The sequence below is a fragment of the Polyodon spathula genome, chromosome 11 (assembly GCF_017654505.1).
Source record: "Polyodon spathula isolate WHYD16114869_AA chromosome 11, ASM1765450v1, whole genome shotgun sequence".
In the NCBI taxonomy this organism is placed as follows: domain Eukaryota; kingdom Metazoa; phylum Chordata; class Actinopteri; order Acipenseriformes; family Polyodontidae; genus Polyodon; species Polyodon spathula.
This window is the reverse complement of record NC_054544.1, coordinates 11,161,679-11,189,583: the sequence shown is the minus strand read 5'-3', so window position 1 is coordinate 11,189,583 and position 27,905 is coordinate 11,161,679. Positions and strand designations below refer to the sequence as shown.

The 27,905-nt window shown below is 35.3% G+C and overlaps 1 protein-coding gene across 1 annotated transcript; it reads left to right on the top strand.

The window, feature by feature from the left end:
• Nucleotides 1-309: 309 nt before the first annotated feature.
• Nucleotides 310-27,626, top strand: LOC121322759 (lymphocyte antigen 75-like). The gene is made up of 35 exons (XM_041263036.1): nucleotides 310-548; nucleotides 2,749-3,117; nucleotides 3,919-4,092; nucleotides 4,593-4,757; nucleotides 5,269-5,379; nucleotides 5,820-5,960; nucleotides 6,381-6,569; nucleotides 7,157-7,314; nucleotides 8,184-8,294; nucleotides 8,857-8,945; nucleotides 9,224-9,390; nucleotides 9,567-9,766; nucleotides 10,661-10,803; nucleotides 11,269-11,341; nucleotides 11,712-11,783; nucleotides 11,869-11,992; nucleotides 12,850-12,885; nucleotides 13,148-13,317; nucleotides 14,455-14,522; nucleotides 15,561-15,628; nucleotides 16,015-16,154; nucleotides 16,265-16,370; nucleotides 17,080-17,240; nucleotides 17,467-17,596; nucleotides 18,068-18,288; nucleotides 18,601-18,769; nucleotides 19,339-19,503; nucleotides 19,764-19,880; nucleotides 20,414-20,605; nucleotides 20,739-20,962; nucleotides 21,489-21,666; nucleotides 22,238-22,399; nucleotides 22,509-22,631; nucleotides 25,445-25,618; nucleotides 26,245-27,626. The coding sequence occupies exons 1-35, from the start codon at nucleotides 461-463 to the stop codon at nucleotides 26,433-26,435; spliced, it is 5,169 nt and encodes a 1,722-aa protein (XP_041118970.1). The 5' UTR covers nucleotides 310-460; the 3' UTR covers nucleotides 26,436-27,626.
• The last annotated feature ends 279 nt before the right edge of the window (nucleotides 27,627-27,905 follow it).

The following is a 27,905-nucleotide window of genomic DNA, read 5'->3' as shown; positions in this document are numbered from 1 at the left end:
TCAAACTTACATTTGAAGATGTGCTTACAGTTTGTGTAGGTCAGTGGTCCTACTTCTTAATGTTGCTGATATAATGTTATAATTAGATGTGACTTGGGATTTATGTCACTGACGTGTTTTTTTTCTGATATTTTTGTTTTTAAATGTTTTAAAAATAAATATGGATACACATGTTATAGTACTGAGTATAGTTAAATTTGTTTGTCTGTAGCGTTTGCAGTAAACATCGAAGTCGAGTTATCTGAAAGTAAAATTGTCTGTTTGTCACAGCAACAAGTGACGATGCAACAAAAGCGACCAATGAAAACAAAGTGTAGTACAATATGTTATTATGGTTAACGTCGGATGTGCGGTGGCTCATTGCACTGAAGTATTCTGTCAGTACACGGAGGGTGTCTTTACTACTTAGCTTCGATGTCTTCAGTTACAGATTAAAGGAGGTGCGGGGTTTTTTTAAAACATGGACAGGCGTCTTTATCATTTTTACACGTCTTTAATTTTGGGGCTCACAGCTTTTACTTTGGAAACTGCAGCTTCTGGAAACTTATGTAAGTAGTTGCAGCTTTTCTGAAATTAAATGAAGTTAAATTAAGCTGTAACGGTTATTTTTTTGTGTAAATCAGAAGGGTGAACTTTTGGGTGAAAACAAATAAACATGTACATGGCAACATCTTTATTAATGCCATTATTGGGCGACGACTGAAACTGCACCGGGTACGTTGCAGAATTATAAAAATGTATCGTACAGTGGAAACTGTTTTGGAAGTTTAGTATAGTTTTGAATCGTTGTGTTAATATATTTTTAAAAAGTAAAAAAAAAAAAGCAGCAAAAAGGAAAATCGAAACTGTTTGTCCATTTTAGGAATACAAATGAAACTGCAGGTTCAGACCCTGGCAGTTATCCAGATGCCAGTCACAAAGCATTATGCTGTTTGCTTGGCTTCATTGTTTGCTATATCTTGTGGTACAGTGCGCGTGTGTGTGTGTGTGTGTTATTTACAAAGCAGGATAAATGGGGGTTCCCGCCCTCCTTCATATCATAATATGGGAAAGGTACATTTGAAATTTTGATTAGATCTACTATTTAGGGCCTTAATGGATTGCATTCGGTGTGCATTACATTATTTTTACAGGACCAGCACAGTTAAATTCATATAATATACAGTAAATAAATACTTTTTTTTTTTTTTTTTTTTTTTTTTTTTTAATATATTGATTTCTGAGAAGGTATATATGATACCATTTAAATATTTAATAATCGATAATAAATCAAACACATAGTGCAAGGAGTGTTGTATGCAAGTGAAAATGCTACAATCCTATATTGCCAAAAAAAAAAAAAAAAAAAAATGTCAGAGTTTTTTTCACAATCCTGGTTTGGACTATAAAATGTTTTATTTCATAAACCGTGAAAGAACCAAGACTGGAGCACAAACTGACTGTATTTTTTTTTTCTTAATATATACAATGAACTGAAATATACTGGTGTCAGTACAAACAGTGGTGTAGTGGTAAATAAAATAAGTGGGTATACCGCTGTTTGGTGGAGTTGAACAGATATATTGAACAGATACATTATTAGCCCTCCTCCAATCAGAGCCCCCTATTCTAAATGGCATTTAAACCCCTGTTCACGCCACAGTTCTGACAGAGAGAGCTCTCAGCTGTCAGTGTGTCGCGCAGCAACACAACACACGCGCAACGTTAAAATATCTTGTCTTTAAATAATCCAGGATTTGCACATCACAGGAGAGTAGAAGTGAGTGAACTCTGTATCCCTTAACTAATGCTGCATCTGTCAGTTTGAGTTTTTCCAGGATGTTGTAAATGTTAATGTTTGACAGACAATATGCAAAATATTAGTAACAAAGGCACTGCCACAACAGATGTCTTTCAGTACTGAATTCTCATATGCTTACACTGCAGACTATAAAACTGGATGATATTTTAGTTTGAATCCCTTTAAACACCTATTATTACATTCCCTTCAGCGAATAACAAAGTTGTCTCAAGTAACCAGGGATAATTGTGGAGAGTATGTTACATAGTGTGTGTGCATTTATTAAGTGCTTGCATGTATACATGACAGGCTTCCTTTATGAAAGCAAAACGTTTTGAAGTTCAGTTTTGTTGCAGTTATAATTTTAAACATTGTGTTACATTTAAATCTATTTAATACTGACAATCCAAGATTTGAATTTAATATTTGGCTACTTTCTAGAATCGTATTGAAGTGTTTAATTATTTGGTGGAAGTTTCACTATAATGCCCTGTAATATTTCTTCTCCACCCAATTAAACAACCCTGAATAAAACCATATAATCCAAACAGTAAATATTGGTAGTCCTTTAGGACCATCTTCTAATGAGAAAGTGTCCGGTCAGACAGAGGCAGTACATGTTACACAAATTCAACATACAAGGTCAACAGGTACAAAAATAAAATGTGGATGACAAGTGTTCTTTCAGTTCAAATTTAAACATGCTTACTTGGTATTGGAAACACTCAGAGAGTTTAGAGTGGTTGTTTCAATTTCAGCAAGCTTTGTACACAAAAGCCTTTTTAATCAGCAATACCAAGAAAATAATTGTTCATTGTTCCTCCTGTGTTACACACCCAGCTTTGTCAGCATGCTGGTCATAGAGTTGTCTTGACTAATTCTGATGTGTCGAGCTGGGAAACGTGGTATTTGGTTTGGTTTATGTCACAGTGCAGAAATATCACTGTTCTCTTCCTTTGTATTTCCAGGGCATGCCAGTTTTACTATTCATCACAATTTCAAAGATAGCTGCCTTGAAGTTGCAGGCTCTCAACTGAATCTAGTACAGTGCAAGAACTCTCCATCAATGCAGTGGAAGTGGGGGACCAGACACCGACTTTATAACATTCAATCTATGCAGTGTCTTGGTCTTGACCTCAGTAAAAGTGCAGTTGGAATGTTTGAGTGTGACACAGTTCATGTCATGTTATGGTGGCGCTGCAGTCAGCATTTTCTCTTTAGTGCATCCCAGTATCGACTGTCAGCTACAAGTGGAACTGTAACAGCAAGCCTGAACTCGAACGATACCTGGACGAAAGACAGCTCTTCTGACAGCATCTGCCATCAGCCTTACGAAGGTGAGTATCCTATTCAATGAGGTTTAGATACAGTACAACAAATACAGTTATAGTGCAGTGATCTCCACTGTTTATATACACCAAAACTTATCCCTGATTATATTATATTATATTATATTATATATATATTATATTATTGATGTTAATTACAGTGGATGATCATTTCTTAAAAGTGGATGATCATTTCTCAAAAGCCCTGTCAAATAATGCACTGTTCATATTACAGTAATCTAACATGGACTTCAAAATACACAGCAAATGTGAGAGATGATTCAAATTGTGGCAATACAACACATTGTTACATTTGAACACAAATCCAGACAAAGAGGAGGGAGTTTCCAGCCAGTAGAAAGAATATACAGCATATTTATAAAATAACTCAGACATGAACAGCAGGACTTGTCTGTATACAGATAAGCAAGGCAAAGCGTTCTTCATTTCTGGTATATGATCAATCAACAGGTTTCTTTACAGACATTGATTAAAATGCAGTATTACTGAATTAGGAAGGACAAAAGCATTTTAATAAGTGCCTGACTCAGTCAGCTTGCAGTTTGGGTTGCAAAACCAGTTAGAGAGGTTTTGGGCAGTAGGAACAAGTCTTCCACAACACAAATGTAGGAGCACATTGTAAAATGTATGTTGTACAAGGGAATTTCACAGTAACTCACATTTCAGTGCTGGCTGTGTGCCTAAATAATTATGCCTTCTGCACTAGATGTATTTATTACTGTAGTTGCTGTACAGCAAGTGCTTTAGAAATGCTCTGTATTTCATGAAATATTCCTGTTTACTCCACAGAGGTCTACACAACACGTGGTAATTCTTTTGGGTTGCCTTGTGAATTCCCATTTAAATACAATGGAATGTGGCATCATGACTGCACCTCAGATGAAAGAGAAGAAGGGATGGAATGGTGTGCCACAACTTCACTTTATGATACTGAGAAAAAGTGGGGAATCTGCTTGAAACCAGGCAAGTATCATAAAATGCACAGTGCATTTTTTTTGAGTAGTTGTACTTGTAGTCCAAACTCACTTCAAACACATTAAGAACCAAAAGAAAAGAAAATAAACCTCTAGTTAGCATTCTTTTAAGACAAGACAGTTTTTAAAAGTGCTGTGCAAGAAGCACACTGTAAAAACACACCAAACAATACTGTAACACCACTATGCCGTATAGCCAGTACAGCAGCCTCACAAATAACATTTGTATTTTCCTGAGGAAAATATTCATTTGAGTGGATATACCTTTAAGAAATGTTGCAGCTTTCCTTTTGAAAGCTATAGTTTTAACATATCCCTTTCTTTCTACCAACAATATTGTATTTGAGGACATAGGAAAGTTGTTTTGTTTTTTTTTTGCCATCTGTATCCTGTACACTCCCATATCACAGCATTCAATTGTTTTGTACTACATTTCACTCTTTTGTACGTCTTGAATCTCACATGTTATCTTTACTCTTCATACTGTAGAAACTGGGTGTAAACGCTTGTGGAATAAAGACTCTGAGACAGAATACTGCTACCAGTTTAATTTCCAGTCGTCTCTGTCTTGGAAGGAGGCTCGTGTGTCTTGTCTGAGTCAGGGAGGGGATTTACTCAGTGTTTCTAACACAACTGAACTTCTCTACATACTTGGTAAGCCAGCATCTGTTGCTTGCAATATATTTATACCAGGGCTTGCTGGAGTTCCCCAGCTAGCCTGCTCTGAGGTTGTCACTTCATGACTCATAGTAGTAAACAACCAAAATCCAACAACCAGCATTTGAATTCATGCCAGGATTCTATTTTAACCCTTAGTGAGAGCAATGCCTGCTTATTGGGGATGTTTTTTTTTTTTTTTTTAGCAGAGAGCACAAGAAAAAGTACTAGAAGTTCATGAATATTATCTGCATGCTTTGGTTACTTCATTTACTATATAAATGGTTCCTTGTTGAGGAAACTCAGATACAATGTTTAAGTGATCTTTCAGTTCCAGTATCTCAGTATCTCAGTATTTTATTATTTTTGAGTTCACGTTCTTGCTTGTTTATCTGAATCAGATTTAACCAGGATAAATGTTAGGTTCTCTTAAGCAGTGGTCTCTCTTGAGTTTGTAACTTGTACCAGACCTGATATAACCCAAGCTAACTTTCTGTGTTGCCTCTAGGGAAGGAGGGCTACCCCGACTATGTGTGGATTGGTTTAAACCAGCTGGATTTAGCTGGTGGATGGCAGTGGTCTGATGATTCTCCGCTTGCCTTTGTCAATTGGAAACAGGGTAATTCACGTGTTCTGCATATGCCAATTTCCTGCTACTTTTTTTGTTTTGCTTTGTTACTCTGTTATCATTTTGCTGGACTTTGTTAACCAAATATTTCTCGAAACTGCCAAACTGTGTGGCCAAACAATATGTATTTAGTAAGTGACTACCATAAACAATAAACTAGAAAACAATGAATGAAAGAGCCATTATTATGAAGGTCGGCATCACCATTATGTGGGGGTGTGGATAACTAGTCAGATGTCTGAAAGGGTTCTTTATAATTCATTTTAAATGAGCAATCCTGGGCTTTGTTTTTGTCTAATGTGTGCTAGAACGAAATAAGTTTGCATATCGAGGTTATAGATTCAATAACAAGCTGAGATTGTTCTAGTGTTTGAGTGAGTCATTGATTTACAACTGAAAATAAAAATGTAGCATTTATTTGTTTTCCTAAGGGATGCCAAGCTTGTCTATCTTAAAAGAGTCAAGCTGTGGCGTAATGCAGTCTGAAGGTCGCTGGGAGAGTTTTTCTTGTGAAAGCAAGTTACCGTACATCTGCAAAAAAAAAAACAATGGTTTGCAACCAGAAATTGAAAGTAAGTGTTGCCTGTCTTTGTACTGTACCTTTGCTAAGCTTATTTACCACACCATAACCAATCAGTAAAACTCTTTTTATTTTGTTTGGTGTTCCAGATGCATTACTCTGTTACTGTCCCTGTAGTCTTTACCTTCTGAGGCTTTAACAGCCCATACAATCTAAATATGAATAATGTTGTAGCTCTTGTCAATTTTTAAACAGGTCCTACTGGTCCATTTGCACATAGATCGTGTTTCTAAGGAACACTATAACAAAAAACAAATAGCCTGTAGGCACAGCAAAAAAGTAGAAATGTAATGCCTTACTATTAACTTACTATAAAATAGGCTTTTTCGGGAGGGTGGTTATTAAAATGTTTATTTAGCTAAAAAGAAAATCTTTCAACTTGTTAACAGTTCCTGACTTGGTGTTATTGTAGACTCCTGGAAATACAAGACTACTAGCTGTCAGTTGGATTGGCTCCCGTACAATGGGTACTGTTATATGATGGGAAAGGAGCCGGACACCCAGGCGATGGCAATTAAAACATGTGAGGAAAAAAGAGGCGTGTTAATAAGCATCCACTCTTTAGAGGACATTGAGTTGATTATCACCAAGCTGCATAACAGTAAGTATGGTCTACTACGCAGCCTTATGACTAATTACTGTTAGAAATGCTTAACTGGGCTCAGTTCCAGTTATCAGAATCATACTGAACAAAATACAGGAAGTTGTGCGTAATCCCTTAGAAAAGTTTACTGTGGTAATTTAGCAGTTTTCCCATGCTTTCCCCACAGTTATACTATCCATTTTTGTCATGTTTGCCATGTATTATGTTTTACCATTCCTCTATGTGCTTTACGATGCTTACCTATGCTTTCCCCATGCTTTCCCTATGATAAACTTTTCTAAGGGATAGTCTGGACTTTTAAAGTTTTTTTTGAAAAACATATTATAAAACAAGCAGGAAACAACAACCTGGTGGGAGGTAGGATCAGTACAATAAATATCTTGAGTTGTTTCAGATCAGTTTTAATAGCAGTACATAGTGTAATTATTTTGAGGCACATGCATTGTAATGTTTGTTTTTTATTATTGATTTTGATAATGAAGTACAAGGATGTTAATGTTTATATTTTTATGTGCATAGGTGCATAGCATTATTTGTTGCCACTTCAAGTACAGTAATGTACTCTATTTATTTTACCTGTGTAGATACAGAGATAGATGTATGGACTGGACTGATAAATAACCAATCCCCAGCCTTGTTTGAGTGGACTGATGGGACCCCTGTAACATTTACATACTGGAGCCGGAACGAACCCAGTGTTCCTTTTAACAAAACCCCCAACTGTGTGGCATATACAGGACAGGTACCGTGTGTAAAACAAACAGTCAGTCCTTTGTTTTTGCACTTAATGTTTGTTTGTTTTTTTTGTGAAATGGTATGAGTTGTTATTGTCGTTTGGGTTGTTTCCCTATATTGCCAACATCACATTCTCAGTAATCTGATATTAGCAAGAACCTAAAATCCAAATTTCAGTTCAACTGCTGGAACAATATTTAGATATTTCAATATTAATATTAAATTGCAAAATAATCATTTTTGCTTTTGCCATAAGTAACTTCTTTAGTATTGCTAACCGTGTTGGTGGAATAAAAAAAAAAATGCAATGCCTGTTTTAACAATGGTGAATTGTTCCTTTCCTGTGATCTAAGACAACTCAATATAGTAAGTAGTTCAACTGTACCAAGACATTGCTCTCTATTGCATACATGTTATACATTGCTGTCGGCACAACCCCTTACAAAACACCATTCTGTCAGCTTGTTCTGGCTTGAGTGAATCGATCCCTAAGTTTAATATACGGATGATTTTATGAGAAATCTGTATCAGTGTTTTCTGTGTATATTGTATGTTTATAAATACAGTTATATCAATCTGGTTGCTGGGGAACTAAAGAAAATAATCTGTCTGCTATGTTTGTTTCAGTTCCCAACTCTTATCTACAGCAAACAAGCTGTTGCACTCAGTACTAAGTCATGTGAAAGAGCGTGTGTGCTTTCTTTTTGATATAAGATAGCATTTTAAAATAAGGAAATGAGTTTGGAGGTTATTTGTTACCCTCAAACAGAAACTGAAAGTAAGTTCGGGCCGTGCAGGTGCTATAAAGAAGTGTGTAAGTGAGAAGAGGTTAAAAACTCTTCAAAGTTAAACTTGTTTTCTCTGTTTAATGTTTAGCTTGGCAACTGGAAGGTCGTACCATGTGAAGAAAAGCTGCCATTTGTATGCAAGATGAACGGTGAAGTGAAAAATGAGACAAAATCTGATGAGGGCTGCCCAACAGACGGGGTAAACCATTATCCCAGAATTGACATAACACACTCTTATACTCCTAAACTTATGTCCTTGCCATGTATCCCAGAACTGTTGAGTTTAGAGGCCTACGTACAGTGGTAAAAATCAAAGTATTTGGTAGATATGTGGTTCGGTATTTACCACGCAATACTTTCACAAAAATCATGCTTGGTTAAAAAAAGTATTTTTGCTTTATATATCATTTTAATTTGACTTTAACTAATTTTATCTGTAATTCATTATTGTATATTGTTTTTATTTATTTATTTATTTATTTTGTTTTATGGCATCTAATGAAGGCAGAGTAAGTTTTCAGTTTTTATTTTAAAGGCTAAAAAGTACCTGATATTCTGTTCATTTTTCTTTTGCAATAATTGATATGGTATATTGTCAAAAATGTCAGTTAGATACAAAGTAAATAAATAAATAAACAGTTCCAGGTTAAATACTACAATCCCTGGATGGAAAAAAAACACAATGACATTTACTTTATTGATGGTCTGTTGATGGTAAATTATATTGTAATGTACAAAGTGTGATTTATGTTGACTTTTAGGACTGGAAGAGATATGGTGATTCCTGCTATAAAGTTGATAAGAATGAAGTGTTCTTTCAAGAAAGTTTTAACCTTTCAATAACTAACAGGTAATACTGACTGACACTAAGATAGGATTGTATACTTTTGTACACTTCATTAAATAAATACTGCCATAAACAGCTCAATTAAAGCATATAAAACATGTTTTTATTGCGTTGTGTTGCTCTTTCCTTACAACTTGCAGCATGCTTAAGTATTTTTTTTATAGTTGCATTATTGCACAAGTGCCTTGTGGTTATGTTGATAGAAGAATATTAGACTGTTATATTGTGGTAGGGTTGAACAGGTCTGCATTTAAAACACATTTTCATTTTAAACATTGCAGGTTTGAACAAGCATTTATAAACAGCCTTATTAGAAAATACAGCAAAGATGATACCAAGTACTTTTGGACAAGCCTTCAGGATAAAAACAATAATGGACAGTATGAATGGATAACTAAAGAGGGCTTGCATCCTGTGACATTCACCAACTGGAACATGTATCAGCCAGGTGATTGTATTAAACTAAATAGAAGTTACTTAATACCAAGGAAACCAGAGAAAACATGTAGCTAGAAACACTGTGTTAGTTACAGTGTTTTTGCTCTCAACCAGCCAAGTAAACTAGCTTGCTCAACAATTGTATTTAACCATTGGAGTATTGTTCTAAATGCTGGTTAATTGCAGATGTTCTTGGAGGATGTGTTGCAATGTCAGCAGGAAAATCTCTTGGAATGTGGGAAGTGAAAGACTGTAAAAATTTCAAAGCCATGGCTATTTATAAGAAGGTTATCGGGAATCGCAGAAATCCAGAACCAGGAATCAATCCCAATGCTACCTGCCAAGATGGATGGTATTCTAAGAAAGACCTTCTTTATTGTTACAAGGTAGGGGAAAAGAAAATCAGATGATTTGTTACAAGAGAACAAATGGAGATCCAGGGCCATCACTGTCAGGGATGCTTTATACCCACACTGACTGCTTTTTGATATCTACAGAATAAGTCATCGAATTGTCACATTATTGCATTACCACATTCATACTTTTAAAGTCAGCTACTGAACACTAATATATATGCCTAAACCATAAGCTGGACACTTTAAAGTGTACAGTTGCACTCAAAAAATTGGTATTTCTGTCCATCTGCTTTAATTTAAAGTTATTACATACTTATTAACCGCTATTAAAACCAGCCCTGGTGTCCTGCCTTGTCTGCACCGCCGCTGGAAATCCAGCACGCAATCGCTGCATTGTTGTCAGAAGCGGAGGCAAGGCAGGTACCCCGACAAGTACTTGGAGCTGGCAGGGAGAGTGTAGAAATGCAAAACTAGACTCCCCCAAATAATTGGCATAGGCAAAACTAGACTAGCCCAGCATTGATGCTGGAGCTTTGGACGAAACTAGACTCACTCAAATTAATGGCATGGACGAACCAGATTCGCCCAGCATTGATTCTGAAGCATTGGATGAAACGAGACTAGCCCAGGCTAGCCCCAAAAATTACTGAAAACTGTTGAGAAAACGGGTTTCAACCAGTTGTCTTTTTCAAGTTCTGGGCCAATCTAGATTGGCCCAGAAGCCCTTGACGAAACTAGATTAGCCTGGGCAAAATTAGACTCGCCCTTAACATAGACTGTTTAAATAAAATGTTTTAACTGTGACTGCTATTCCTCTTTTGGAGTGTGAGGAGAAAGGTTTTTATCTAATTTCATTTTTCAGTGATAAAGCCCTTGAAAGTGATGTATCATACAATACTTGTGTTTTTTTTTGTTTTTTGTCAGGCATTCCACCATGAAAGACTATCTAGAAAAAGAACATGGGAGGAAGCAGAAAGGTTTTGTGAATCACTGGGTGCCCATCTTCCAAGCTTTCAAAATTTTGATGAAGTGCAATCTGTTCACTATGTGCTAAGAGATACAATCAGGTAATTTTTCAAATCCGCCTGTGTCTGTCAAAGTCCATCATAATTGCAGGTAGAATCACCTGTGCCATGGACAGTCGTAGGATGTCAGCCCTGTTAATGCAAAATAGGGTGAACTAGACTAAGCAGCCCCAAGCTCTGGGCCTGGGCATATTCAGTCTCCAGGAGCTGGCTCCACTTGCTGGCTGGAGACCCGCTGCAGTGGTCTTTGCTCTGCTAGGCGTGTGGGAGCTAGTGTATGTGTATGTGTGTATATATATATATATATATATATATATATATATATATATATATATATATATATATATATATATATATATATATATTATATAAATTTATTGATAATTTTTATTTTTAATAGTGAAACTTTAGACTGTCACTATCACAGCTGTGTCTTTGTTTTCGCCTAAGAAAACGACAAGTTAATCTAGAACTTTCAGTGTTTTCTTTGTGTTTCTTTCTGGTTAGTGATGATCGATTTTTTTGGATTGGATTAAATAAGCGATACAGAAACAATTGGAAATGGAGTGACAACGCACCAGTAAGTACAATTTTAATGAAGTTCTCCTTCTACCCACCATTCCATGAAATCTGTTCTGAGAAGATATGGCACCGAATCGCCAAAAAGTGTCCATCTCTCTTTTTTTTTTTTTACAGTTCTAAATTTCTGAAATCACTTTTACTGATATTTGTTAATGATATACAGTATGCATATTATTTTGAGTGTTAATTGGACATAAACTGTGTTGTATGCAATTAAAACCCCAGTGCACATGAAACAGGATGTAAGGTGCTAAATAATATTTTTAAATAAATGAACAGTAACTAAAACCTGTGTTTGACCTCAAACACTGGTCAAGTTTATATAAGTCAGCATTACACTTAATATATTTTAAATATTTTTATTTTAGGTTTCATCAACTATGTTACTGAATGAGTTCCACGAAGATGACTATCTTGTTAGAGACTGTGTTGCCTTTAAGGTGATGTATTTAAATGTAATTATAGACTTAAGTTATACATTTTTAAAGTACCAGTTTCAATATTCTTGATTTTTAATTAACACAGACTATGAAGCCCAACATGAGAACTTTGTATAGGTTTATGCTGCCAACCCAAAAGATGCAGTACTTCTACCTGAAACCTTTTCACTGTGGTGCCAAACTGGAGTGGATCTGTCAGATACCACGAGGTAAATAATAAAAAGAATAGAGTAAGCCAATCTGAATTCACGCATTCTACAAAGCAAACTTATGGCACTACTGTATATATCAAACGCTCCTCCTCAAATGTACTTGTTTCTTCAGTTCACTTTTCTCTGCAAGTCATGTCTTTGCAGCTCCTCTCCTTCCTTCCATGTCAAGTCTATTGTACTCTTCATGCATGTCTCAGTTCTTGTTACTCGAAGGGTTCTTCACACTGTAAACCAGACCTGATCGTCTTAATGATTCTTCTCCCAGATGTTCTCACTGTTTCGAAGTTTGTGTATGCTCTTGCGATCTGATTGGATGATGGGGTTATAAATGTTGGATAAAAACATATTAAATTACTCCAGTATTGCATATTTCAAATGATAAAGCGCTTCAGTGCTCATCCAGTGAACGGCACAGTAAAATTGTTTATTCTTATTGTTGTCATCCATGAGGTAACGAGATGGATTGATTGACATTATGAACTTAAGATTTTTGTGGAACGACATCCTCCCCAAAGAAATACTTGCCCTCAGTAAGGGAGACTGACACAGCTTGTTACAAATGTGCATTTACATGCATATCTGTTACAAGCACAAAGCAATGAAAAAAAGTTCATGCAGATGCACAGGACTGGGTGGAGAAGTGGGTCAGCCAGTTGAACTTCATTGTGTAAGGGGTTGCTTATTGTTATCAGTTGACACAAAGAAATAAAATGCGATATGTTGTCTTTTTTTGTTTCCCAAACTTGGTATCTTATCAACCTCATTAGAGAATGTGGTAAGCTTACAGCATATAAAACAGACATGCAAAACATAAATTCATTGGCTGTTTAACTGTTATATGTCTATTATTATAGGTGTGAAGTCAAAAATGCCTGATTGGTATAACCCTGGTAAGTTTTTTTTTTTTTTCTTCTTTTGTCTAAAATACAGTATTTAGCTTTTAATTACAAAATATGAAGTTGGTATACAGTGCATGTTTATACACATAATAATCAGAGATTATGATAATTGACAACTGTGACCATGGCAGACAAATGTCTCACATAATTCAAAGGGATTTTATTTATTTATTTATTTTATTTTATTTTGTTTTGGATTGCATTAGTCCAGTGAGAGACAAAATTGAGTTATACTTAATGTTTTTTTTTACAGGAGCACATCATCAGTCATCTGTGTTTATTGATGGAGATGAATTTTGGTTTGTGAATGACTCAAAACTGACCTATGATGAAGCTTCTTTGTATTGTGAGAGCAATGGAAGTGTACTGGCATCTCCAAAGTCTTTTACAGCAGCAAGAATGATACAAGATTCAATAAGAACGGTAATTGGGTCCTAATGATAATATAAATAAATACAGAGCTTAATGAGTGATCTAGCTCCTTTACAATGCCAGTATCATCACCCCCTTCCTAGGGTTAGGGTTTATGTGTAAGTGTATTGAATAGTTGTAAGGCATAATGTACACCCCTCTGTATTTAAATAATGTATTTCTTTATATTTTTGTTATTAGATGACATGTTTTTACATAATGTATTGCTGTTTCATAATGATGATTAGGCATCCTAATGAGGGGAGTTTTTATGAATTTATAAATGTGTTGATGCCATCACCACCACCACTAAAAACAACTGCTACTCATTTCAGTAATATTGTGGAAAATGGATAATCAAAGACATCCTTCATTTTGACCTCTGACGTAAAATGGCGTCCATGTGGGTGTCATGTTATTGGCTTTTCATTTAGTTCTTGGCTTCATACTTGGTGTGTGTGTATGTGTGTATATATATATAGTCTGTGATTATCTCAGATTGTGGGTGTCGTAGAAGAAAAAATAACCCATTCACAGCAGTTATTTTATAAAGCTGCCTCCACAACAGCATCAAAGCCCACTACCAGAAAACATTCCCGGTAAATACTTACATTTGAAACGTATTTTTTGTTCACAAAATCATTCTTGTTTATTACTGTTTATGATAAAAAATTTTTTAAAAAAAACACCATACATGTTAAAGTAATTATAGGTAACAAAATCATTTCATAAATGTTACCTGTTTTGCACTTCATTAGCGAAATCTGTCTCAAATGTGCAGTTATTGGCAATGTGTATTTTCATTTTAAAACATGATTTGTGATCAATCTGGTACTACAGTGCTTTGGGTAAGAGGAAGCTCTTAGTTTCTATGCCTTGTTCTCAGGTTATCTGTCTGGACTTGCACTTCCTGGGTCATTTCACCTCAGTAGTGTCTTCTTGGTCAAAGCATGTTACTGGATGAAAGCATGTCAGTCCATAATGAAAAGTAGCTGATAGATTATTGACAGGAAAGAAGCCAGTAAAGAGATGGGAACAATATTACCATCAGAGTGAAGACCCAGGAAGTTCCTAACAGTGGAAAAGCATGGCTTGCAAACAGATGTCTAGAACTTATTTTTCTAAATGCTGTTGTACTGTGTATTTCAGATTTCTAAAGATAGTACCCAAAAGTGGTGGCTGAATAACACATATCATTTGAAAAGCATTCCTATGAGGTCAGTACAGTATGATTTATGACAATCAGTATAGTTTTGCCTAAAGACTTTGAACCTCTGTATACTATGAGCCGCTTCACACTGAATAAATCACTACGCACCACTACTTTCCATGACAAACTGCCATTTTATTTGTTATTAGTTACAAAAACACTGCCAAAAATGAGTGGCATTTCACCTATTTCCTTTAATATATTTGGAGATGAAACTCCAGATAACTGGTACAACACCAACTTTCTGAGTGAAGACAGCAGTTCACCTAAAAAAAAAAAAAATACAAATAAAATAAGTGCACCAGCAACTGTCAAGAGTAGACACATAAAAATAGATTATGAACAGCTAAATGACATAGAAAAAAAGATTGAAAAAACACAATTAAAAAAAACTACAGCATAGGCCGTTAATGTACTTAAAGATTGGTTTAAAGAAAAAAATATAGACATTCATTTTATGGAAATAAGAACAACAAAAAAATCAGCAACATAAGGGAATTTTATGCCAGTGCAAGTACAGCTTCAGCATCCACAGCAGCTTTTCCCCTTACTTCCTCAGTGTCATTTGAAACTCTGCCCATCATCCACCATTTCGAAGCAGAAATTCACAATAAACGGACATGTGCAATTTATTTTTTAATAAGAGAGCAATAAATTGAAATAAAATTTGGGACTATATTACACTGCGGATGTATACACAATAAAAGATTCCGGTTTTGTCTTAATTTAAAACGTGTTTTAATTATATTAATTATTTTTCATCCCTCAAATGACAGTTAACCATGTCAGTATAAACCACTTTGGGCTGTGCGCCCAGGTGTGGTATATATCATGGGAACCGTGGTTTATACCTTACTTATTTCAATCACAAGAACAGAGTTGAAATGGGGGGTGGGGGGGTGGGGTCTGTTTTTAAATCACAAGCTTTTTTAAAAATAATAAAAAAAACAGATGTCACCTATGTAAAGGAACCACTGCAATGAGATAGAACTATTTATAAAAAGGGACACAGAAATCATGACTAACTGTCTTCAATTGTTCACAGGTTTTGGCTGCAACCTTTCCCTCCTAGAGAGTGTTTGTTTATTACTGCTGATTCCATGCGTGTAGCAGGTAAAGCAAAGCTTTGGAGAAATATGAAAAGAAATATGTAAAACACAATTTAAACATTTAAACTTGGGGCCTGATTTTGCCATAAACCCTAATACTGTGTACAGCCCTCTGAATATGAACCAGAAGAACTCATCTAAATCGGCATTGTTGTATTTAAAAGGACTGGTATCTACACAGGACTTACACTACTGTGGGTTACATTTCCTTTTGACATTGTTTTTTAACAATCATGTTGCCATTTCAGATAATTTGTATTCCCTTTAAAATAGCCCAAGCACTTTATAACGTTACACAGTATTATTTATTAGAGTTGTATTTCTTATTGTATTTTTATCAAGCAACTGTACAAAAAAAAAAGTTGCTTCTCTATTTTCTTTTCTCTTTAGCTTTTTGGGAAGTTGACTGTGAGCAGCGATTGCCTTTTGTTTGCGAGACAATAAATACAACAGCTTTAGAAACTGACTCAAGGACACATCATACAGTCGGAGAGTTATGTGATAATGCAACCATGTCTTTTGGGGACAAGGTATTTTTATGTAATAGTCATGCCACTGGTACAGAATGGATTTATTAAGATATGCACAATTCTGTTCACCTTTAAAACATTGGCTTAATGTATTTATATTATTTTTACAGTGCTATATAATAATACAACCCAAAAGCGTGCCATTTGCTAAAGCCAGCGAACTCTGTATCTCTCTTGGGGGAACACTGCCAACCATCTCCAGTCAAATTGAGCAAGGTATGGTAAACAAAAACTTGTTGATTTGATCAATTTACAGTACACCCCACAGAGATAAAAACACCCCTTGTTTTTTTATTTTGTGTGTTTTTTTTATTTTTTTTATTGCAGCATTTCACAGCACTGGTATATCCCTCTGATTTCAATAAAAATCAGATATGGCTAGTTCTGGTTGATCAAATCGACAAACCAGCTCAATTTATGGCATTATAAGCAGCAATACAATGTTAAATCAACCAGGGGTGATACCTGTACTAACATGCCTAAATAAAATAAAATACATGGGAAAGCAGTCCGATTGAGCAGATTTAAGATTTTAAGGCAACTGCCTTCAAATCTATTGTTGTTAAATAATTAAAATATACCCGATAATGGCAGTGCTATGCAATTTAACAAATAAAGTCAAATACACTGTCAAATATTTGACACCTTTCTTTTAAACACATCTCCAAACACGCTTTCTAAGATTGTAATATGTTTAGTTCATTTTTTTCATCTTATTTTTGGTATCAATTCTTTTTTTTTTTTTTTTTTTTTTAACAGATTAATTTCTTTTTTTTTTGGTTTAATTCTGCATGGCAGTGGTATATCTAGAAACTAGGTACATTTGTCAAATTTTAGGGAACTGCTAAATGTTGCTGTTACAATCTGTTGCAGCTTTAAACATGCATTCACACACGATTGCTTCTTTTTTTTCTTTCGTCAATAGATTTCATTACAACTCTGCTCCCTGGTATGCAACCAAGATTGTGGATTGGGCTGGAGATGAATCTTAAGACTGGAAATCCTGAATGGGTAGACAAGAGTCCACTGACATATGTTAACTTTAATACGCTACTCCATGGGAGAACACGGGAAGTTAAAATTGATGTAAGTAATATTCCACTTGATAGAGGTGCTATATATTTTCTTTTTTCTTTACTGTTTTTGTAGTATTCATTTTTAGTTTCTCAATTAAATTAGTTAGTTAATTAGTTAGTTAGTAGTTGGGTAATTTTTATACTGTTATAATGGTTTGATTCCTATTGTAGGACCGTGTTTGTGGGGTCTGAAGATGCACTGTTTGTATAACATGTTGCTTTCTTGTGTTTTTTAGCATTTAAATCCAGAATCTGTGAAACAGTGCACTTTTATCCTAAATGATCCTGCTTCTTCGTTTGTGGGGACCTGGGATTTTACTTCTTGCAGTGATTCCAACTATGTTGGGATCTGTCAGGCTTATAGAGGTAAAATACAATAAAAATACAATCATTATCTGAAAAAAAACCTTCCAAATTGCATCATATTGCAAATGTAATACTAAAAAGGTTCTTACTGCCAAAAAATTTGCCAATGGTTGTATAAACCTGGAGATGAACAAGGTATGGGAATGTCTCTCTTAAATTATAATGAATTCTCTATACATAACTCTTTTATTCAACAGATTTGAAGGAGATAAAGATTTAACTAAGGATATATGTATGGATTGAATATCTTGTATATACTATATATATATATATATAGATATATATATATATATATATATATATATATATATATATATATAGCCACACACACACACACACATATATATATATATATATATATATATATATATATATATGTGTGTGTGTGTGTGGCTATATATATATATATATATATATATATATATATATTTATTTTTTTTTTAATTATAATTATTATTATGTTACTTGTAGCTAAAGCACAGGAGCCTGATGTTTCCAATGCTACACTGCAGTTCCATGGCCATACATACAAAATAATCAAGCAGAACCTTACCTGGTATGATGCACTGGTGCAATGCAGGGCAGAGAAGATGGAACTGACCAGTATCTCTGAGACCTACCAGCAAGCATTCCTGACTGTCACAATCAACAGGTTCACACAGCCTGCGTGGATAGGTCTCTTCAGCGAAGACGTATGTACATAATCTGCTTCAATAAAACCTGTGTATAGTCTCTAGGTATGTGATCATACCTGATCAATAGGTATGGTCATACTATACTTCAGCATTTCAAATGTCTTAATACAATATTAACTTTGGTGGTTATCACTTAACATGAAGCAAGCTGATATAAAAACAAGTACTGTCGTCTGAGGCAGAGCATTGGCGGACAACAGGTTTCCAATCAAGTGAGATTGCTCTGAGCCTCGAAATAAAACTGATCGTTCTGTGAATGTTTTTATAGAGTGACTTTGACCAGAATATTTTAATCTGCTTTATTGTCAGGACGGACTGCATTTCCGTTGGTCAGATAATACCCATATCGTCTACAGTCGCTGGTCAGAGGATGACACAGAGCCTAGTGGAGAGTGCGTGTACATGGGTACTGATGGCTATTGGAAAGCTACTGCTTGTGAAGAAAAGCTTGCAGGAGCTATTTGCCATATTCCTAAAAGCAAGTACTTTTGTATTCTATTTTTTGTTTTAAATAATGAGAGAAATCATTGAATTTGATCATTACATGTGTCCTTCTACTGTATTACAATCGCCACATATTTGACACGTGGAGTCTACTTTGCATGTAAATACAATGTGTAAACATGGCAATATAAACGTTAATACAGTATATAGTTAATATATTGTAGCCCAATTATGGATTATTAAAACGGTATAATGACATAGAATCTGATTCCACAAGCATAACATTAGAAACATATTTTAAAAGTGTGTACAGGGGTGTGTTAACAGGACATAAAAAATAAAAAGTACCCCTTAAATAAAGCACATAATGAGGACATGGTTTTAGAACCAGCAGGACTGGGAAATCAGTAGGTACAGAAGTTTGCATCAACCCGGAAAACTGTTGTCAGAAAAGGCTAGAGCAGAATGTGGACGTATCCAACACCACAAAATAAAATAAACAACAGGATACCAGAATCTACCATTACTGCATTTTATGTATTACCTAAACTATAGATGTTGAAGGAAATGGCTCTCGGTAACCTTTTTTGTTTCACCTTGTAGATGACAGCACAACACAACCTGATGCTGAAAGCTCAAAATGTCCACATAAAATTCAGGATGTTCCTTGGATACCATTCAGAAACAATTGTTACACGTTTCAGACAGCTGCTAAAAGATGGCATTCATTTCAACCACATGAAGCTCATCGAGTTTGCAAGAGTCTAGGTATGAATCACAATGATTGATTGCTGTAATACAGGCTAGAAAGAGGTACAGTACAGAAAGTTATGATAACCACTAAACAATTTTGTGTTTTTTTTTGTACAGCAGCATATTAGTCCTGTTTATCAAGGTGTGTGGATGTTTTATCACTGCTACTACAATGACATGTTTTTTTTGTGTCTATTACATTGCTTCATAATGTTGCTGTAGGTTTAAAAAACACTATAACTACAAACCATAATGTGATCTTTTTTCCCCTAAAGACCCTAATGCTGAAATTTTGAGCATTAGAGACGAGCATGAGAATGAATTTATAAAACAACAACTGAAACCCTTCAGTTCGCTAGCTAGATGGGTGTGGATTGGTGTATATTATGATGGTGAGTCAATTTTATAATTGTATTATGGGTTATTGTATTACTAAATGTTTGTTAGTGGTCATTAACCATGAGATCATGCAATCACAGTACCAAACAAACACATGGCTCTGTGTGCTTAAAACACATCAATGAAGGGGGCGTGATTTTGATTGTGTGTTCCCAATCCTATTAAATCACAGAAAAGATTATCCTACTCAGTAAAATGTAGCTGTATTTTATCTCATAATACTAAATATATATTGTAAAACAATGTGCCTGTAATTCATAAAATTTACATTTTAATGTACAAGAACACACAAAGATATTTGAAAACAGTATAGCAGCTAGTGGTCAGTGAGCCTCCTTCCATTATACATGATTTACTTAGTACTGAATGATAAAACCGTTACAAAAAAGTTAATCCTTTAAAACAAAACATACTCTGTTTTAATGGCCTGAGAAGGCTGTGCTTTTATAGTGTGGATTTCACTAACAGCCTGTTTTTGTCTGGTTGGGTGTACATTACTCGATGTTATTATTTGTATTATTGCTAGGTAATGGCAGCCTGAAGTGGTATGATGGAACTTATGTTCAGTATTCAAACTGGAGAAGAGGCAGACCAGAATTAAACAGCAGTGATTTTTACACCGGTATCCAGTCAGATGGTGCTTGGGATTTACTTCCATATGATCCCTTTTTTAAGTACTTTCAGGACCATAGTATTGTTGCTTGCAAGATTGAAAGAGGTAAGTTCAGAATTCTGTTTCCATGTGCTGTATTCAATGTATCTGCTGCTATACAATGTTCTAGCCTAGATATTTTTAATAAAAGTGAGTTGAAGGTGTATAATACATCTGGAAACTATTTTTATTTTCTTAGACTTTAAAGATGACTACCAGCAGTCGTTATCTGGATTTATAAAGCGTGGGAACTTCTCCTTTCGATTGATCCAGAAGAAAATGAACTGGTATGATGTGCTAAGAGAATGTAAAAGCAGTGAAAGTGATCTAGCGAGTATCCGTGATGAAGCCCAGCAGCTCTTCTTGAAACATCTGGTAAAGCTGGATGGCTTTCCTCTGTGGATCGGCCTCTCTAATCAGGATGTAAGTTGAACGCATTCACTGAGTTCTTTAAAATGGGACGGAAAGGGATTGTTTAGCATGGTTTCACTGAAGTGATCCAGTGGAGTAAGTAATTAACAGTCATTTGCATAATCTGCTGTTGGTTGTCAATAAACATTTAGCAGGAGTCCACCATAAACATGAACTTTGAGAGATCGAGTTGCCTAGAGAAGTCAGTGAACATTTAACATCAAATTTTAACTTTTAATATAAAGGGTTTTTAAAGCTCATGTACACATTAACCACACACAGTGGTCACAGTTTACTGAAATGTAACCTCATCGTGCCAGCCTCTGATATAGTATTCCACATTTTTAGAGCAATAGGAATTCACTGCATTGTGTCAGACATTTATGACCAAATAAATGAGAAGTTATCAGGCTTAACTGATAACATGTTTTTTATTTTCATAGTTATCCCACAGCAACAAATATTAAGCAAGTTGTACCTATCAAAAGTGCATAATTTCTACAATGTCCTTAATAAGGTTTTTTTCTCTCTCTCATAGGATACAGGGTCATCTTTTGAATGGTCTGACGGAGCTGTCTTTGACTACAAGCCATGGGAATTTGAAAACTCAAACTCTACCGGAAATTGTGTTTTCATTGACACCAAAGGGTTTTGGAAGCGTGCAAACTGCAACACTGTTCTCGATGGAGCTGTTTGTTATAATAAAACAACTCCCAGTAAGCACCTGTTTTCATACGCTGCCCTTTTTGTTAATTCTACAAAAATCTAAATGATAAAAGCCATCTGATACAGACCTTTTTTTTTTTTTTTTTAATAATCGCCAGTTATTTTTATTATTTTCTCCCAATTTAGGATATCCAATTATTTTTAGACTCAGCTAACCACTACCACCCCCACGCTGACCCGGGAGGGCGAAGACGAACACTCGCTGTCCTCCGAAGCGTGTGCCGTCAGCCGACTGCTTCTTTTCACACTGCAGACTCACTATGCAGCCACCTCAGAGCTACAGCGTCGGAGGACAGCGTAGCTCTGGGCAGCTTACAGGCAAGCCCACAGGCACCCGGCCAGACTATAGGGGTCGCTGGTGCGCGGTGAGCTGAGGACACCCTGGCCGACATAAGCCCCCACCCCACCCCCCTCCCTGGAGCGCGTTTACTAGATGTCAATCAGGAGACCCCCCCGATACAAACTTTTGAGCTATTTCATATGTCTGTATCACATAAATATCAGGGTCTAATGTGAGCCATAAGTAACATTTAAACCAAAGGTATGCTTATTTCTTAACAGGATCAAACATAGCCGATACTACAGTGTCGTCTAGATGTCCCAAGAGTAATGGTTTATCAAACTGGGTCCACTATAAAGACCACTGCTATGCCTTTGACACATCCTTCTACAACTACTCTGTGTTTACCATGGAAGAAGCTAAAGCTTTCTGTCAGACTCTTGGTAAGTTTTTCTGGTTTGATTATACAGTATAAATCTTTATATAAGACTAAATAATTAGCTGAGAAAACTAAGACGCTTTTGAATAAACCATATTACCTGTTTGTTGTAGATCCCTCTTCACATCTGTTGACTATACAAGATGCAGATGAAAATGAGTTTGTGATAAGCCAGGTGAAGAAGCACCCTCTCATCACTGGGCGTGTCTGGCTTGGTATTACACTTGACTCCCAAGGTACTAAGCTAATGAGATTCATGCACTGGGCAGGAGACATTCAAAAGGGTTGTGAGGAACAGGCCACTTTCCGTTATACGCAGGCCAGCAAATTGTTGCCATACAAGTTTCTTGTTATATTTTTATTGGATGATTCTCATAAGCCCCTTTCACACAAATCAGTTATGATGGCTCAGAACTGGCAATGATGTGGCATTTTGGTTTGTGTGAATTGCCTTTACCATCACAGAGTAGTCATATTTTATGCCGAGGTGGTTCCAAGACGGCACTAAAACATGTCAACTCCTGTGTGAAAGGCTGTGCTGGCACTGAAACGCTGTAGTGGGTGTGGATTGAAAGTCAGTATCCCACATGACTGTATACAGGACGTCATCAGTGTCACACACTTTATTTTTTTTTTTTTTAAATACAATGGCTGATCAAGAATGAAATATATATAGTGTTCCGCAGTTTTGTTTTTAATCTTTAAAAAAAAAAATCTTTGAATTTTGAGGGGTTTATTTTACATATAATAAAGTAGGGATAAAATCAGTAATAAATATTTTTTTCTTATTGAAACATCTGTAAAAATCTGGGGGAAAAAAATCTCAGTATACACACTTTCTATGTGGAATATGATGCATAGCAGTTCTGGTTTCTGATTAATAATGTCCCTGGCATGTATGATGAAGCAGAATCTGTGCAGCTGTGTTAGCTGGTACTTTGCCGACGTTTGGGCAGTCGCTGTGCTGATGGAAATAGTATCTATAGAAGGTATGAACGTGACATCAGTGCAAAACAAGCCAGGTTTATTCACCTTGAAATCATAAAAAGAAAAGAAAATTGACAGAAGTGGGTGGTGCAAGCCATCGGGAGACATGTCAAAAATCACACTGGACATGTCCATCAATGCATTCCATAAATTTACCAACTAAAGCATCACCACTTTCTGTCAAATAATTCCGATTAAGATTTTTGTGGTTAGGCTGTGTTTTAGCTGATGGACAGTTCTGTCGCACAAAGTCACCAACATACATACCTCTGCAATAATAGTGGCTGTCCAGCAGAACACAGCGCTCTGACAAACTCATTATCAGTGATTCTGTAATAAAGTGTGTGTAAAAGCAGCATAAACGGGTTGCTTGTCTCTCAGTTCACTTTATTGTTTTAGTTTAACGTTTCGCTTATTTTTCAGTATCTTTTATTGTCAGCGCAAAGACATTGCAGCAGTTTTTGTAACGCTATGCATCCTCTGCATCATCTGACTCACCTCTGCTATAGTTGCTTTTTGTATACTTCCAAACATTTGTTTTCTTTTGAATATTTATTTATTTTTTGATCAAGCTAGTAGTTACTTTGCCCAGCAATTGCCACAATAACCAGACTTTAATTGGCCAACATAATTAGGTGGTAATGTGTTTGTGAGGTGACAGAGAACCACGTTTAAATGTTATTTGAGCCTCTGACATCTAAACGTCATGTAGGGACGGAATAATGTGTACGGTGACAGAGACCACTTTTAAATTTAGTTTGAGCCTTACGGTCACGTAGGGCTTTATAAATGCCATTCAAAAGGTTTTAATTAATATTTAGTAATATTTGTATTCATTAGAAAGTCAGTTTTAAGAAAAATATTGACCTTTACACCAAAATGGGTATAAATCAGTCCAAAAAATTAATTTCATTAAAAAGTCATTTTAAACTTATTTGACCTTTACACTAGAGACAAATATTAGCATGATAACCTTGTTAAGGAATTGTTAACTTGACAATGTTATGGCAGCTACTAAAGGGGCACAGACCCAGCACTCTGAACTGTAGTAGAATATAGGGGCACAGACCCAGCACTCTGAACTGTAGTAGAATATAGGGGCACAGACCCAGCACTCTGAACTGTAGTAGAATATAGGGGCACAGACCCAGCACTCTGAACTGTAGTAGAATATAGGGGCACAGACCCAGCACTCTGAACTGTAGTAGAATATAGGGGCACAGACCCAGCACTCTGAACAGTAGTAGAATATAGGGGCACAGACCCAGCACTCTGAACTGCAGCAGAATTTAGGGGCACAGACCCAGCACAAATGGAGTTAATGTGATCGAGTATGCAGAGGAAATTCAAAGCGAGCAACAGACACACACACACATACATATATAAATAAAACAACTCATATGCAATTTTTTGTAGCTGTTGACATAACAGAGAGGACAATGCGAGCACAGGGAAGTTTACAGTACACTGCAGTTCTCCAGCGCCATTTATTAAATTTATTATATATAACATTCCTTTTTTTTTTTTTTTTTTTTTTGAGTAGCTTACCCACGTTATTCTGCTTATTTATTTCTTTATTTGTTTTTTTTTGTTTCTGTTGCCGAGGTCATGAAATTGATCTGTTGACTAACAGGTTTGAAAGTTGTACTCTCATGATTCCTTTGGCTGTGTGAAAGGGTTATGACAGTATTATAGCAGAATAGATTTTGGGCTATGTGAATGGGCATTTGTGCGTGAAAGTGGTACAGTAATAGTCTTTTATAATTAACCACCCCTGTACATCTTTCAGATGTAAGCTTATTTAAACTAGAATTATGGAAATTCCTCTAGGAAAATGTAATAATACCCTTCTTTTACCCATGATCTAATATGGTTGCCACATTGTGGTCAAGACCTGTCTGATGAATATGAAACATTTTGAGATATTGACTTCACATTTGACACACTGTTCAAAAACAAATCACGCTTTTGTGGCAGTTTTCACAGACTAGCTCCTCTCTTAATACTTTAATTCTTACATGTATTTCTATATAAATGTCATGATTCGTGTTCTTATTTGTAGATCACCCAGAAGGCTGGATTGATGGTTCAAGTATCAGCTTCTCAAACTGGGAAAAGAATACTGACAAAGAGAAGTCTAAAGGCAGCTGCTCTGTTCTAGTATCTGCAAGCGGAACGTGGACATATGTCAGCTGTAATCACAGTCGCAGCAGGCTTGTGTGCAAAGCTCCTAATCGTAAGTATTGTATTAGAAACTGTTGTTTTCTTACTTAGCCAGTGTAATGGGCTGTGATGTGGTATTCCCCCTGCTGGCCAGACAAGGTAATTGATAACAGTATAAAAAAAAAAAAAATGACGTGCCTCTTGCACAGATGAGTCGATGGGAATGGCAGGGTTCCCAGCTGTTGCCTGTAAACAACCCTTTGTTCAAGCCTGTCCAGACAAGATACCTCATCATCACGCAATATGAACTGACATACAACAACATCTTAAAAAACGTGCTCACAAGTTAAAAGCCATGGTTGCAATATTGCATAAAAAGTCTATAATCACACATTTTCATAACAGATTTTTTTAAGGTCACAAAAAATACTATGTGTAATTGCTGTGGTTTCTCAAAGATATTAAGCTTTGGCTTTACACCATATGTGGTTAAAATATTGCAATAATACATTCAGGGGCAATATAATAAACTCTGTCTTCAAATTCTTCAAATTATCATTTTATGACTTTTCTGTTTTTTTCTGTGTTTCAATAAATATGCCTGATTTTAGTTGTATTAATATATGTTTTGTGTGCACTAAAATAAAGGTACAGATATTTTTCTAACTTTTTTTTTTTACTTCTTTTTCTTCTTCTTAGGACTGGAGAATACTGCTGTAATCATTGCATTTATTTTACTAATGGTCATAACAGGAATTGCCGGCATAGTTTATTTATTATACAGAAGAAATAGGATGAGGTTTTCTTCCATGTTTTCATCAGTGCGTTATGAAAGAGGCTTCGACGATGCAGACAGTACCAGTATATTAACAGAGACTAGAGATGAATAGACATGGAGAAGAAAGTGCTGATATTTTTATACAGCTTAACAAAAAAGTGCACTTTTACTTACTAATCAGCACAACCACACAAATAATCAATCTATAATTTAGTTCATACATTACATTTTAAAATGTATCAATCTATGCAGGTTACAGCAGCATAAAATGCATTATTTAATTCCTGGAGATAAAATTTTTTTTTTTGGACTTAGTCTCCCGATTTACAAAATGCTGTGCTTTTTGGTGCTTATTCCATACAAAAAAATCTGCCAAATAACGGGCAGTGTCTGCCACAGAAAGTTGGCAGCAAACTTTTTTTTAACCTGCCAGATGCGCCTGGGGGTTAGCATGTTTTTGCTTTCAAGATCAGTAAAGTTCTGATGCTGCAGTTAGATCTACCCTAAACAATACTCTGCATAAATTAATTAAAAAAAAGTTTAATATTCCTTAAAAGTTTAATAGTTCTGTATGACTACTGATTTGTCTGATGTACTTATTATTATGCTTTTATTTCTATTTGTAACTGATTCAGTTACTGAAGCTCGGAAGTCAAAGTATACATTGTACTATTAATAACATTTTACACCAGGTACCAAACAGCAGAAAGATTGCAACAATGTCAACAGTAGCAAATGTGGCTCCCTTAAAACTGCCCACCATGTAAACAAGCCATTCCATACATAGTCTGTGACATGCGTTTTCAATTACAGTCAGGCACATTGCAACCCCATACTTCTGTTGTGGTAAGTGAATCTGTCAACAAACCAATTTACATTTATAGTACTAATTTATTTTAAAGTGTCAAAGTTCTATGTCTTATTGTAACATAATATATAAAAGAAGATATCTAAGATTAAATAAGTTTAATATTTTGTGTTTGGTTATTGTCAAAAACAAAACAAAAATGGAACGTCAGATGCTTGATTTTTTTAATTGTGTGTGAATGTTACAAATAGCATAGTGTATATTTGTCTTGAACAAAAGCACTTGTATTTATACTTGTGTAGGTTGTTAATTTGTTAGAATTGTTAGATTTTTTTTTTTTTAAGAAAAAAATATTTTAGAGCGGTTTGCACAAACTACTGATTATCTGATTACCTTAAATGTCGGCTCTAAAAATGTGAAGCATAATTATTGACAAACTATGAACAAACACTGTATTTTTTAAATCCTGCAGTGCCTGTAATATACTTTTCTGGTGTAGCCTTTATGTATGATATGAACATGGATTTATATATTATAAACTATATTTATATATATATATATTATAATATATATTATATATAATATATATTATATATACATATGGCTACCGTAACAATAGGATAGGACATCAAAAACATTCGGCTTTTTTTTAAAACTTAATCTAGCAGTCTTTGAAATTAAAAAACAATTGTTTTTTAAAGTAAAAATGACTGCAGTACGTACTTAACATTACACGTTCCACATGAATTTATGATAACAGGTGTTTTAAGTAAT